The sequence below is a fragment of the Malurus melanocephalus genome, unplaced genomic scaffold (assembly GCF_030028575.1).
Source record: "Malurus melanocephalus ecotype Western Australia unplaced genomic scaffold, MMel_1.1 scaffold_1532, whole genome shotgun sequence".
NCBI classification, from domain to species: Eukaryota; Metazoa; Chordata; class Aves; order Passeriformes; family Maluridae; genus Malurus; species Malurus melanocephalus.
In genome coordinates, this window is record NW_026624764.1 from 1 (window position 1) to 14,264 (window position 14,264).

The window sequence follows — 14,264 nt, forward strand, 5'->3', positions numbered from 1 at the left end:
ATAAATCCACAGCAGAGCTGTTTCACAGATATTTTGCTAATAACTTTAGAGCCTGACTTCATTTAGCAGCACTGCCAACTGATCAAGCCCAAGCTGCTCCTCACCACACCATTAATTTAAGGTAACTATTCACCGGGATCTTCGGTTCCGCACAAACGCTTCCCAAATCACTCCTTCAGTCTCTGTCAATTATCCGAGACTAATGCACCTCCAAGTTACCTTTCAGAGCAAACATTTCTCCGTGGCCATAATTCTAAAATATTATCAGTGGCCTGAAGATCGGGACAATGCGGTTTTCAGCTTGCAGAAATTGAGGCTGCGCGTTCAGACGGAGAAATCGGAAATAAATCAACGCTGCTGGAGTCTAAGATCTATTGCATTTTCATAATTTGGCAATTGCTAGGCATGCTCAGAGGACCAAATGGACCTTGAGGCTTTTATGCAGTTGATTTCATTTTCTGGATGGCTACTATTAGATAAAGGTAGCTTCTCAGGCGCTGCTGCAAATGAAGTCTGGCAAATCCAACCTCCCCCACTTGGGGCCAAACACACTCTGCTGGCTGCTGTCACCCCCTCCAGGATGATGGGATCCTCCTGGGTACTCAGGGAGACCCCAAAACCCACAGGGGACATGCTGTGCCAGCCCTGTCCTCTCCTGGGACCCCTCAGCGTGGCATCCTCACCCTGGGAAGTGCCAGAAGCTCTCTCTGACCCAGCCTGGGCATGGATTGTGCTCAGAGCCCTTCCCCAGCCAGCCCTGGCTCTGTCCCTGGCATTGTCCCCACCTGCTCCAGACACAGCTCACCCTGGACCACAATTTCCATCCTGTTCGCTCAGACAAAGAGGGCACCAGCAGACAGAAATGAGCCCAGACGTGGAAAAGGCTGAGCCTGCCTCTGCCAAATGCCCTGGATTTGTAGCTGTGATGAGACAGAGAGGTGCCACTGCTGTCTGATTCTGGAATGGGCCTTTGGCTGGGGAACAGGGCAGAGCAGAGCTGGGAGCTGTCTCCTCCCATTTTCTGTGTGTAACAGCTCCATTACAGCCTGGATCCCGCTCGGAGAACGATGCTGGCTGTGCCTGGGGCTGCCAGGATTCATAATAATTAACCATTAATGCTGGCAAACACTTGGCAAATCTCCCCCTGCTCTCAGAGCCCTCTGCAAACAGCAACGGAGCAAACCCTGCCTGGCCCCCTCCAATCCCACACATCAATCCAAAGGTTTTTCTCCCCTTCCATTCTTTATAGGGAATTTAGCAAACAGGGTGAGGCTGGCAGTACTCAGGTCATCCTTTTTTTACAGAGTGGTGGCAAAATTGACATTCCCAAAGCCTCAAAGGGGACATTTCCATCCTCAAAGTGTTCTGCTGGTGCATAAAGAGCGAGTGGTTGTGGTGTCCAGCCCTGCCTCAGCCTTCCTCTGCCTGGCAGGGCTTCATCCTTATCTCTCCAGCAAGAAAGTCTGAGCAGGAAAGGGACACTCAGAGTTTGTCATGGATCAGCAATCTGGTGGGGAGATAGCTCTGCTTCTGTCCTCACTGCTGGGACACAGCAGAAAATAACCCAGAAATAGCCCTGAGCAAAGCACAGAGCACGGGGTGCTGTGACAGCAGCTCCTGCTGGCCCTGCTGTGGCTTGGTGGCGTTTTTGCCATCCTTGCTGCTGTTTCCTAACAGCTCCTGGTGGATGTGACCTTGTCCAAAACAAACCCAAAAGCAGTGGGGTTTCACTCCAAAACAGTGATGTCCTGTTGAAATACAGTGGGAGAATTAGGGTGAAATAGATGGGTCTCATCCACACTGGTCTGAACTGCCTTTTCCTCACCAATGTCAGTGAAAATCCCACTTACCATGTGAAGAACCTGCCAGAAATGTTCTTTCCCCCTGCTTTCACCCCCTAATAGACATTTTCTGTCCCTTTTTCCCCTACACTCAATACATCAGACACTGAAAACTCTTCTGCCTGCTAAAACAACAGACGTCCTCCACCGAGACATTCCAAAACTCTGTTTTTCTACTCAAAGCCCAGCTCCAAAAGGAAATATTCATCCATTTGACCCAGTCACACTGTGCCAGGGCCATCAGAAATGATCAGCAGACAAACCTTCCTCACACAGGACAGCAATCCTTCTCTCAGGACCTCAGAGCACGGATATTTGGGGCTCTCTGCTCATGTCTGGCTCCTACAATGCCATGATCTTAATTTGAACTGAGGGCTTGGGATGCTGTGGCTGAGCTGGTTCTAAATAATAAAAAAAAAAAAAAAAATAAAACCAGAGGCTGTGTGTTCACCTCCTCGTTCCAGTTTAGTTCAGCAATCAGAGCACCCTCTCTGGCTGTGCTCACCAGCACTCAGGAGCCTTTGCTGTAGACTCTGCAAGAACAATCAGTTTTAGGCTCGCAGCTCAGACATCTCAGGGCTCATCTGGGGAATAAAAAAAGGGCTTTCTTCTTTTCCTCCCCTGATTTTTTCCCCTCATTTGTGCTCATTTCTGGCTTTGAAATGAATTGCTTTAAATCTCAGCCCAGCAAGAGCTGGAAAACCAGAGGGCTCTGTTCAGGAACATTCCCTGGGAGTTCAGGCAAAAGCCAGGCTGAGACCTTTTTTCTGAGACTGAGCAACATGAGGAGAAATATTTGGGGATGTAGAGCAAAGAAACAGGCCCTTGGAAGGCAGAGTGTCCCTACACATGGAAAAGGGATAGAACAAGGTCCTTTAAGGTCCCTTTTAACTTAAAACATTCTGGGATTCAGTGATACAGGAAAAGATGGAAGAGGTTTGAAAAAAACATGGGTCTCACCACACTTGTCTAAAATGCTTTTTCCTCACCAATGTCAAAGAAAATCCCACTTACCATGGGATGAACCTGCAAGAAATGTCCCATCTCCCTGCCTTTACCTCTCAACAGACATTCTCTGTCTTTTTTTTTTCCTTTACACTCAATACATCAGACACCAAAAACAACAGAAAGGATTCGTCTCCACAGATTGATCAAAGCCCAAAAAACGCTGTTCCAAACCAGCCTGAGCCAAGGCACGAGAAATGCTCGGCCTTTCCCTTGTAACAGAGCCTTATTTATCACGGTGGAAAGGGTACTTTGAGGAGGCAAATGGCCAAGCAGTGCCTTTGATACATGGAGATGCTTCGAGATAGGTATGATATAGAAAACCTCGGCGGAGATATGTCCCGGCTAATCTGACAGTTATCTCTTTTACAGCCAACTCCTGTCATTTCAGTCTTTGAGAAGTGCCAGCTCTGCTGATAACTCAACGCAGCGGAGGAGAAAGCCTTTGTTAATTAAGCTGCCTTCATTTTCATAGCGCTCCGAGCTCAGGGAGCTGCTGCTGTGGGGCCCTTTGTGCCACACATCCCCTGTTGGTGATCGATAGATGGACATTGCTTTGGGATTTTTTTTTTGCGTGTAAAGTTGTTTATTGTAAAGAAGTTTTGTATTTTATAAGAATTTGAATAATTAATATTTAGTTTTTGTTTGCATATAATGTATAGAATGGGTAAAGTTTGGGGTTTTGTGGGGGTTTTTTTTAATGGTTTTTAGCTTTTTGTGAATTGATTTTTTGTATTTAATTTAATTTAATAGAAAACTGTTTTTTTAGAGGTTTTTTTTTGTTTACCAAAGTAAATAGATATTTGTTGTTTAAGGCCTGCATTTCCACAGTCCCCCCAAGCCAGGACAGCTGCAAATCCTCACCCAGAGTGTGTGCAATGCTCCCTGGGATGAAGTGCTGCACAAACCAGACTCCCAACTCACCTGGAACTCTGCAGAATCCCCCCTTGGAGGCAAAAAACCCTCGGTGAAGGATGCACAAACCTGCCCATTGTCCCTCAGCTGATGCAGGGCTGATTTTCCCAGCGTGGTGTTGGGTTCCAGGGGGGAGCCCATTTATACCGAGTTCATGAGAGCCACTTTGTGCCCAGGAGAGCTCAGCTCTGTGTTTTCAATCAGTTAGTGGCCATCAGGCTCTAATGGGCTTTCTGGAACTGTGGCTGCTTTATGCTCTGTCCTGCAGGAGTTTGGGCTCTCTTGGCTGCTCCCTGAGCTGTGTTCACTCCAGGAAAATGTGATGTTCCCTCACTCTTAGACCCTCAGCAAACTCTGAGTGTCACACGTGAGCCCAGACTCATTTCTGACCATTTCTGGTGGAAGTTTTCCGTTCCTTTTGCCTGATTCTGCCCCCACTGAGGCTGTTCGCATTGCCCTGCAGTGGTTCCTCGCTCTCCTCCTGATGGGCACTGCTGTTTTTCCCCCTCTAGCAAAAGGGGGAAGAAGTTTCTTTTAGGAAACGCAGGAATTTTTTTCACTACAAGAAATCCCATCACCTCCATTGGATGGATGAGTGAAGCAGAAGAGAGCAACACCCATCCTGCAGGTAATTAACTGCAGAGCTAATGAAACTGAAGTGATGGAGGGGATTTGTTCACTCAGACCAGGCTTTTCACTGCCACGTTTCACCCCAAACTGGTCCATCTTTGCTGATTTTCTCTTTCATAAACTCAGAAAATGAGCAGATTTCACAGGTCCCTTGTCTTTAGCTTCTTTTTTACCATTCAGAGCCATCACCCAAGGTCTACCCAAACCAGTCCCTGTGTCTATCCCAGTCACCCTGAACCCACAGCTGCAGTTCCCAGTTCACAGGGACTCACAGCCCTCTCGATAACTCCAGATCTGTGCAAAAAAAAACCCCAAAAAACCCTGTTCCCTGTGCATCTCCCTCCACCTTTGGGGTCACTTACCTGGTGAGGCACCGAGTGCTCAAGGAGAAGGGCAGCAGCAGGGAAGATTTCTGTGGATCTGGAATGGTTAAAAAAATTTCTGCCTCAGGACCATCGAGGGCTTAGTGTCTGTTTTATAATTTATAGCTCAGCATCTCTCTTCCCAAGGTTTTGTGCTCACTGAACAACCCTTTTCTGTTTTATGTACACAGGCTTAGCTCAGGAAATGCCCCCAGGTTAGTCCAGGCCTCGTTAATACCTTCACCCATGCAACCTCCGGGGAGAAAACAGCTTTTTATCGTTAGGTGAAAATGGAACTGCCTGGAAAAAACAACACAAACACGGGGTTTTAGCCCACGAGGAGAGATTGCAACTCTTTTAGTTAGGAAGCTGCCAGGCTGCTGTGGACTGAGCCAGGGCTGGAGAATTGGCTGTCAGGGCAGGGAGAGACGTGAGCCCGAAACAGAGGGCGGCAGGAGGCTCGAACGCACCGGGGAGAGGGGAGAGAGCAAAGTATTACATTTTAATTGATCTAATCTTTGGCTCCCGGCGGAATTCGCTGAGATATCTTACTAGAATTACCCGGGGTTTATCAGGAGACAGCAATACTGGGAAAGTGCCTCTTGCATGGCAAACTAGCCCAGATCTTGAACTGCATTAGCATCGGGGCTGGCTGAGCAAAAGGGCCCCCACAATGGTTCCAAAGATGAGAGGAAAGGAAAAAAAAAACCTGTAAAAGAGGGAATATGTAAGATGTAAACCCATCTGGGCACGCAAATGTGTGTGAGCACAAACCCAGCACATGCATAATGCTGCCTGCTCCCTCCTGGTGGGACCTGCAAGGATTTAGAGAGAGCAGAAAATACAGGACCAGTACATCAGAAAAGGCATCTCAATGACAGCAGCTTTTATCCTCCTCATCTGAGGTCCATTTCTGCTCTGAGTGCAAACCCTCTGGACATTAAAAGAAAGAAAAATAGCATTAAAAAGAGAGAAGAGGGCAAGAGGGACATGAAACAAATCTCCTTAAAATACAGACCCAGGTATAAAATACCATGTGGGTGGAGCAAGCTATCAGGAGAGACAAAAAGCAAAGACACTGAGAAACCGGGTGGTTTCTCATCATTTTTTTCCTTGACATCCTCTGTCTGAGCCGATGACTGCAAGATCTTTGGAGATGCAGAATAATGTCTGGCTCTGTCAAGATTTCTCTTTATTCAACGCGGGGAAGCGGTGAAAAAAACATCAGGTCTGATAAATGATTCATGGAGCCTTTTCTTCTGCTAATCTGTAAATAAATTTTAAAAAGCAGCTCCCTTTTGATGAATATATTCTGCGGCTCGTAAAAACATGTTGGCCTTAAAGCACAACACGGGTGCTCTCTGATGTCTCTGGTGCTGCTGTCAGGGCTCTGAAAGCCCAGCCTGGCTCCTGGCAGGGCTGGATGGAGTTTTCCTGGCTGACCTCAGCTGGGGAGCTGCCTGTCCAACCCTCTGGCTCTGGGGAAGCCTGTCTTCATCCCACTGTTCTGTTCAAGTCAGGGAGAGGGGAACATCCCGTGGATTTACAGGTGTGAAAGCCAGGGAGGATCTCTGTGAGCATCTCGTACGACATCGTGTAAAACAAGCTCTAAATCCTCCCTGTGCTGCAGTTTTACAGGCACTGAGAGGCTGAGCTTGCTTTCACACCCTGCTGGGAGCAACAGAACCACCTCAATGTGCCCATCAGCAGGGATCATATCCCATTCCTTCTCAGAAGCTTCTGGGGAATCACCAGAACCACCTCAATGTGCCCATCAGCACAGATCACACTTCATCCTCCTCAGAAACTTCTGGGAATCACCAAAATCACCCTACTGAGCCCATCACCAAGGATCACATCCCATTCCCTGCTCATCCTCCTCAGAAGTTTCTGGGGAATCACCAGAACCACCTCAATGTGCCCATCAGCACAGATCACACTTCATCCTCCTCAGAAAGTTCTGGGGAATTATTAGAACCATCCTACTGTGCCCATCACCAAGGATCACATCCCATCCTTCTCAGAAACTTCTGGGGAATCACCAGAACCACCTCAATGTGCCCATCGGCACAGAACACACCCCATTCCCTTCACTCCCTCCTCAGAAACATCTGCTGGAACCATCCTGGATTCCCCCTGCTCCTCTGGGCTCCAGTCAGCAGGTCTGGGAAGGATGGACCTGCATCCCTGCTCATCCTGCAGTCAGTTCTGAGTTCTCTCCTTCCCCACCACCAGAAATTTTGGCATTTTTTTAAAAATTGACCTTTGGTTTTTTTCCTCCCTGTTTTCCTCCTGTTTCCCTGCAACACCACAGGTGTAGACCCACTCAGGGAGAAGAGACCTGCAACAGCCAAAGCACCTCTTGCCTTTCAGTTCCTGGGTTTCTCCCTGAGCAAACGGGCCTCAAACTGTCTCACAACTTTCCTGACTCTGAACAGGGAAGGAAAAAGGAAAAAAAAAAAAAGCGTGATTATACAAGGACATCTTTTATTTCAGTACATTCAAGACAAAAAGAAAAGAAAACAATTCAAGAACAGGATGTACCTTCACTCAAGGCTTTATCTCCCCTGCCCCTCTCCATTGTCATCTCTTTCCTTTTACAACCAGAAATTGCATAGAATTTGTTTTTTTTTTCAATCAGAAAATTAAATTCGCCAGTGTAAACCCCACATCTGTACCAAGCAGAGGGTGAGCTGCTGCTCTTTCTAGGGAAGTCAATATTTTCCTTACATGAGATTCCAGGCTAATGGTTTTCTCAAATGCTGTGTGGCTGGAATTCACCCTGGAAGTCGAGGGTGCTCCGTGGGGTCACGGATTTGGGGAGAGCTCAGGGTCACCTCAGGGGCGTGCAGAGCACAGCCAGGGACACTTTGGGGGTCCCAACACCTCCTCCCTCGCTGCTGGGGATGGGCAGCCCCCCACTCTCTCCTGCTCCCACCTCACCTCCCTCAAAAGGCTCCCCCACCCGCATCCCGAAACCAGAAAATTAAAATAAAAAAGTGAAAGATAACCCCAGAACGAAACAAAAGACACAGAACCCCTGAAATTCCAAGCGTTTCAAGGCCTCTTTGAGTTCACTGTGTTCGTTGGCTGTTTTTTTTGGCATTTTAATATGTATATATATATATATCTATGTATAGATATATTTCTCTATATATGTAATTTTAACAACTCTTCAGATGGACTTCCAACAAATGCTGCTTCTCACAGGGAGCGTGTCCCACCCCATCCCATCCTCCCCTTCCCCCCTTCAACCCCCTTTCCACACTCAGCAAAGGAAGAAGAGTTCAGCACCTGGTGCCTTGGAGACTGGGTCCTGACATACCCAAATGAAACAAAAAAAAAAATCCAAAATAATGACTCCTCCCTGCCCATATCCACGGCAAATAAAAAGTCCCACCCCTGCCCTTGGAGAGCATCCCCGGTGAGTGATGGAGAGGCAGCGCCAGTGTCCTTCCTCCTGACCTCGGAGGGGAGATGTTCCAAGAACCCCTGCAGCCCCTGGGTGGGGATATCTGCTACACCCACGGCGTCCCTCCTTCCCAGAGACCACCTCTGGACACCCACCAGCCTCAGGACCTCCTTCCCTCCACGCCAGGCCATGGTGGACACCGAAACCACAGCCAAACCTCCGGCCAGGCCCCCGCCTTGGCGTCCACCCCGAGGTCCGCTCGCTCCGGAGAAGCCGGGTAACCGCTATCGATTTAAAAACGAGTTGACATTGTACAAGTCCGTGTTCTGTAAAATGGAACAGGACCCTCTCGCCCCACCCCGGTGCCCCCAGTCCTGGCATTACTCGGGCCCGCTGCTGTTGGTGGCCTTCTCCCACTCCAGGCTCTCCTCGCTCCGCGCCGGTGACCCCGCGGCCGGCCGCGCTCGGAGCCCCTGGAATCGGCGGCACTCGGGGCACACGCGGATGTGGGTGCAGCCCCGGGCGACCAGGGCGGCCTCTTGGGCCAGTCTTTGTGCCAGGGGGTCCGGCTCGCCCCCGCTGCACAGCTTGCCGTTGCTGAGCGTGGTGGTGCTGCGGGCTCGGCGCTCCTCGGGCAGTGCGGGGCGAGTCCGTGCCACCCCCGCCCGCCTCCGCCGGGGGTGGAAACTGTCCTTGCACAGGATGATGTTGCGCAGCTCCGTCACCATCTCTTGGCACACAGACACCTGCAGGGGACAAGGGAGGAGTTCTGCTCACCTGAGCCAGCTCTGAGGCCATCAGGGGTCTGGAGGGGTGAGGGCTTGGGGAGATCTGGGATAGTGGGGGTGTCCCCAGCCAAGGCAGGGGATGGATCTGGGTGAGCTTTGAGGGCTCTTCCAACCCCTCTGGGTGAGCTTTAAGGGCTCTTCTAATCAGCTGGATGAGCTTTAAGGCTCTTCAACCCAACTAGGTGAGCTTTGAGGGCTCTTTAACCCAACTGGGTGAGATTTAAGGGCTCTTCAACCCAACTGGGTGGGCTTTAATGGCTCTTCCAACCCAACTGGGTGAGATTTAAGGGCTCTTCCAACCCAACTGGATGAGCTTTAAGGGCTCTTCAAACCAGCTGGGTGAGATTTAATGTCTTTTCCAACCCAACTGGGTGAGCTATAAGGTCTCTTCCAACCCAGGCCTTTCTGTGAGTCCATGACATGACTCCAATGGCAGATTATTACAGACTTGGTGCTTCTGGTTTTCAACATCAATTCTCAGATGTTTCCTCTTGGTTTAACTCAACCCTGCCTCTCAACAGAGACCCTCCCGTGTTCTGCACCCCATATCAGTACAAGATCTAAACCTGCTGCAGGTGGAAATCCATCTCTGGGAAAGGTACCTGGATGCTGTGCACATCATTGATCCCCTGGAGCATCCCTACAGCCTTGTTCTGAGTAGGAGCACACGAGAAACTCATGGATTTTATATCCTGCCCAAAGGACCAAGCCTGTTCAGGTTTGAGGTGTCCAGGCTGGGTGCATGGCATGCTCTAGGACACCCCAGAGAGGGCAATAAACACACCCTGTCCCCTCAGGGCCCTCCCAGCTCCTACCTCTGACTGCTCAGAGTGTCGAAGGCTCCACAAAAATTCCAGCATTGCCATAAAAATTGCTACGATTAAGCCACAGATGAGCACCACGAAGATTCCACCAATGTTCTCCATTCCCAAGCCTGAAATAAAGCAGGGGAGACAATCTGGAGAGGCAGACACGTCATCAATCTCGAGCATCACTGCGGAGAAACCCCAGGTTTTGCTGTTTTGTTGGCATTGTAGACGGCCAGCCAGGAACCAAAACCACGGAGCCAGCAGTGTCCTATTAATAGATCCCTGCATGACTCAGATGGCCGAGTGAGTGACTTGCAATAGCTGCAGGATCGAAGATGCCTTCTCAGAAATGATGATTTTGCAGATAAACAGCCAGAACGTCGGAGGGAAGCACGAAGCAATTTGTGGGCAAACGGAAAACGGGAAGGAACGAGGCGCGATCAATGGGGCACATTAATCCCCGCAAATTATTCACCTGGACTGTGCAAAGGAAGGGGAGCAAGGTTGTTAAAGGAGCAGGGATGAAGGGATAGGGATGAAGGAGACAGGGAAGGGCTTTAAAGGAAGCTGGCATCAGGAAAATCTCCCTGGACCGCATCACAAAGTGCTGCAGGAAAATGATTCCAGCTGCTTGGATTGCAGMGGGAAGGAGAGGCTCCAAAGGCTGTGTCACAYTGWAGGGTGAYAAAATWGGGTYCCTGCCACCCAGRGGTACCTGGTTATGGGKTGGGTCTCTCTGCYCAGCAMMYCTGGTCCWTRARGAGGAAACAGCCCCTTCCATGGGGTCACTCATSCCATCTCCCTYGGACAACTCKCTTCCCATGGGATGACMACWGTGCCTAYCCAKCCTGCATTCCAAAAGTTCACCAGCTGCAGGAAAAGCCATCCCTTAAAAACCTGAGCTTTCCATGCTCCCAGGCTGTCTCCTCACTTCCCACCACAGCCTTGATCCCCAAAACTGAGCCTCCATCTGCCCRTGAGCTGAGCCAACCTCAACACTTGCTGTCCTGGGATATGGCTCCTCTTTGCWGTGTTTGGTTTGAGTCCCTGATTGGATTGATTACTAAAAACCACGTGCTCTGCACTGGGTTGGCTGTACGAGGCCATTACTCAACAAGAACATCCATAAAAATCTTCTTCCCCCTCCTGTAGCATTAAATCAAAGTGTAAGAATCGATGATTTATTGACTTAATCTCGGCGTGGCTTTTAGACATAAAACCTCACCAAAATCCTTGTAAATCGCTGACCTGTTTTGTTCTAAAACCGAGGAGGTCACATTTCTGCCTCCTCCTCCGTCATTCTCTTGGCACCACCCCCAGAGCAATCTGGGGAGCCTGTAAATCAGAGACTTTTGCAGAGATGCTTCCAGAGCAATAGGAGAGCACAAAACACAGCCCAGAATCACAATTTAAACCCAAAGGTAAAGGCTGTCCACTCCTCCCAGCAGCTCACAAGTGTCAATTTAGGGTTTGTGTCTCTCTCTGCATCCTTCTATTATTCTGTCTGGCTCCACCTCAGATATCCAAGCTCAATGACAGGTGTTTCCTTCCTCCATGCAGCTCCAGCCTTCCTCATTTCCCAAACCAAGGAACTGAGCCAGCAGCAAAATCGGCCCAGGGTCACAGATTGTGCTGGGTAGTGCCAGAAACTGCCCAGCTTTCTCCTTCCAAAATCATCTCAAAACAGCCCCCGGSCTAGATTCCTCTTTGAGGTTGTTTTTTGCACAGTCCATGGAGAAAAAAACCCTTCCACCTTCAAAAGTAACTCCTTTAACAGCAATAGCCTGATATCTTACACTGGGTCACGACACCTCTGGCCTGGAGATAAATAGCTGGGGTTGCCTGTGGTTCAGCACTGCCCAAAAGAGAGCATCACCTCCTGGCTTCATGAATTCCCATCAGGAACTGCACAGACACACACCCCTACACATGCTGTAAGGTCAAAAACCCCAAAAGAGCTTTCCCAGCMCTGCCCTGACTCTTTTCTCTGCTCTCACAGAGGCCACAAGGCTGTGCTCTGACCTGGGGGCCTCTGGCCTCCCAGCAAACACTTGCTGAGCAAAGGGCTGCTGCCAAAACTAAAAAAAAAATGCAGCAACTGTGTTAAGCTGGCAACTGCTCTCACGCTGGGCCATCAGCCTAATGTGGTGGCTTTTATGGCAATTTGCATAGCATTACCCAAAAGAATTTGCTCCTCAGTTTACAAATGCACTAATAAAGTCCTTGTGTCCCTTCCCCTGGCTGTTTAAAAGACGTTTTCACTCGAAACCATTAACCAGCGGGCCTGTGGTGGAGATCCATCTCCCTTCAAGGAACGCAGGATTTTGGTCTGATTCCTTCAGCCATCCATTTTCCCAGACATTCATTAGAAGCTAATTTACCCTCCATATGCCTCCAATATTTGTCATTCGGTTGTTCCCGCTATCTCTGCCCCAGGCAAAAACACACAGCGTGAGGCACAGCACAGCGGCTCGGCTTTCTCCTTGAATTGCCAGGGAAGGAATCTCAGGTCAGGAGAAGGGGAAAAAAGTGATTCCCAGGCAGAAAACCCGGCAGACGTGCAGGTTTTGGATTGCAGAGGGAAGGAGAGGTTCCAAACAGGAGCAGAGTGCTGTGTCACATTATAGGGTGACAAAATATGGTCCCTGCCACCCAGGGGTACCTGGTTATGGGGTGGGTCTCTCTGCCCCAGCACCTCTGGTCCATGAGGAGGAAACAGCCCCTCCATGGGGTCACTCATCCCATCTCCCTTGGACAACTCGCTTCCCATGGGATGACAACTGTGCCTACCCAGCCTGCATTCCGAAAGTTCACCAGCTGCAGGAAAAGTCATCCCTCAAAAACCCGAGCATTCCACGCTCCCAGGCTGTCTCCTCACTTCCCACCACAGCCTTGATCCCCAAAACTGAGCCTCCATCTTCCTGTGAGCTGAGCCAACCTCAGCATCTGCTGGGTGTTCACCCTTGCACCTGTGGCCAGGAGGTTTCTGTGCCCACACACCTTTGGCTCGGTGATCCTCCTCCTTGGGGCACTTCCCTCCTTCCCACCACTTGCGCTTCAGGATCTCCAGGCGGTTGTTCTCCTGCAGCTGGAGGATGGCCAGGTCGAACTCGTCGCGGAACACGGAGCCTGCAACGCCGAGAGGGACGTGGTAGGGCCCCGCCTTCCTCCCCACCACCATCATCATCATCATCACCATCATCATCATCACCATCATCATCACCATCATCATCACCATCATCATCACCATCCTCCCCACACCCCAGCGTGCCCAGCTACCACAGCTCCTCTCTGCTACCACAGCTCCTCTCTGCGTGGTTTGGAGGGGGTGGCAGCCCATGTGAGCCATGGAAAGCCGCAGCCTTCCCGCTGGGAATGTCCCCTGCTTAGTGTCACTTGCAGAAGGTGACTTTGCCCGGCCACCAGGACCCACACAGGACACTGRAGGAGGTCCATGGCAAGGGGAGCTTTGGCTTTTGAAAGAGCAGTTCAGAATCACTGCTCCTGCAGACTTTGGGGGTCCCTCTCTCATCATTCCACCTCCAACTCAACCTTCCCCTAATGCTCCTTCCCTCCAGTAGTCATGGAATAGAATATCTGTGTTGGAAGGACCTCAAGGATCATGGAATCCCAAATGTCCATGGTGGAGGAGCTCAGTTCTGTGCTGGGCATGGAGATGTGCTGCAGTCCTGATGTCTGCTACCAACCATCCTCGTCTGCCACCAGAGATCCTTGTCTGGTACAAGAAATCCTTGTCTGGTACAAGAAATCCTTGTCTGCCAGCAGAGATCCCGAGGAAGGGCCGTGGGAAAGACAGAGCTTCTCCCAGTAACTCTGCACTATTGTCCCAGCCAGCAGCTTTCTGCTCCTCTTATCTGCTACGGTTTCACTGTTTAACAAGACAATGTCAGAACAAATTTAGCCCTGAAGGGAAGGATTTGTACTCACTTTGATCAGGTTGCTGTGACTTTACAAGCTTACCCATGTTCTCTAAACTGGAGGGGCTGTTTGTGTGACGGGGCCTTATGTAATCCACCTCAACTAAATGCTGGGGCTCAAAGGTCAGGACAAGGCATCCAGGCCCTCCAAAAGGATCGTTTGGAATAACAACAACAACTAAATCCCTTTTTAGCGCTCATGTTCTCTTGTGAGCTCTTGCATTTGAAAGACCTGAGCTCCCTGCATTTGTTCAATGAGGAGCTGGGATCGGCCCAGAATCGCCCAACTCTCTGCCCTGGAGTTCTGAGAACAACCAACTGTTCTAAAAAWCTACCAGAGCTGCAACAGCAGTTACTTTGACATCACTTCTGGGATTGAAACGAGGAGCACAGAACGATGCACAAACAGCAAAGAGCAGATAGGCAGAAAACAAGCAGCAATTCTGAGACATCTTTCACATGAATCATTGAAAGAGCCGCGGTCGCGTCTCACATGGCTCTGGACCAGAGCAGGACCTCACACATCTGGCTCAGGACCAGAGCAGGACCTCGCACATCTGGCTC

General features: G+C 50.0%; 1 protein-coding gene across 1 annotated transcript in view; it reads right to left on the reverse strand.

Moving 5' to 3' along the window:
• Nucleotides 1-7,236: 7,236 nt before the first annotated feature.
• The window catches only part of LOC130587104 (glutamate receptor ionotropic, kainate 4), a gene marked incomplete at its 5' end in the record, with an annotated part of 21,714 nt that continues 14,686 nt past the window's right edge, over nucleotides 7,237-14,264 (reverse strand). Inside the window, 3 exons of the mRNA XM_057388059.1 lie at nucleotides 7,237-8,911; nucleotides 9,769-9,887; nucleotides 12,763-12,891. Coding sequence (XP_057244042.1) covers nucleotides 8,546-8,911; nucleotides 9,769-9,887; nucleotides 12,763-12,891 — 614 coding nt within the window. The remainder of the gene's footprint in view (nucleotides 8,912-9,768; nucleotides 9,888-12,762; nucleotides 12,892-14,264) is intronic.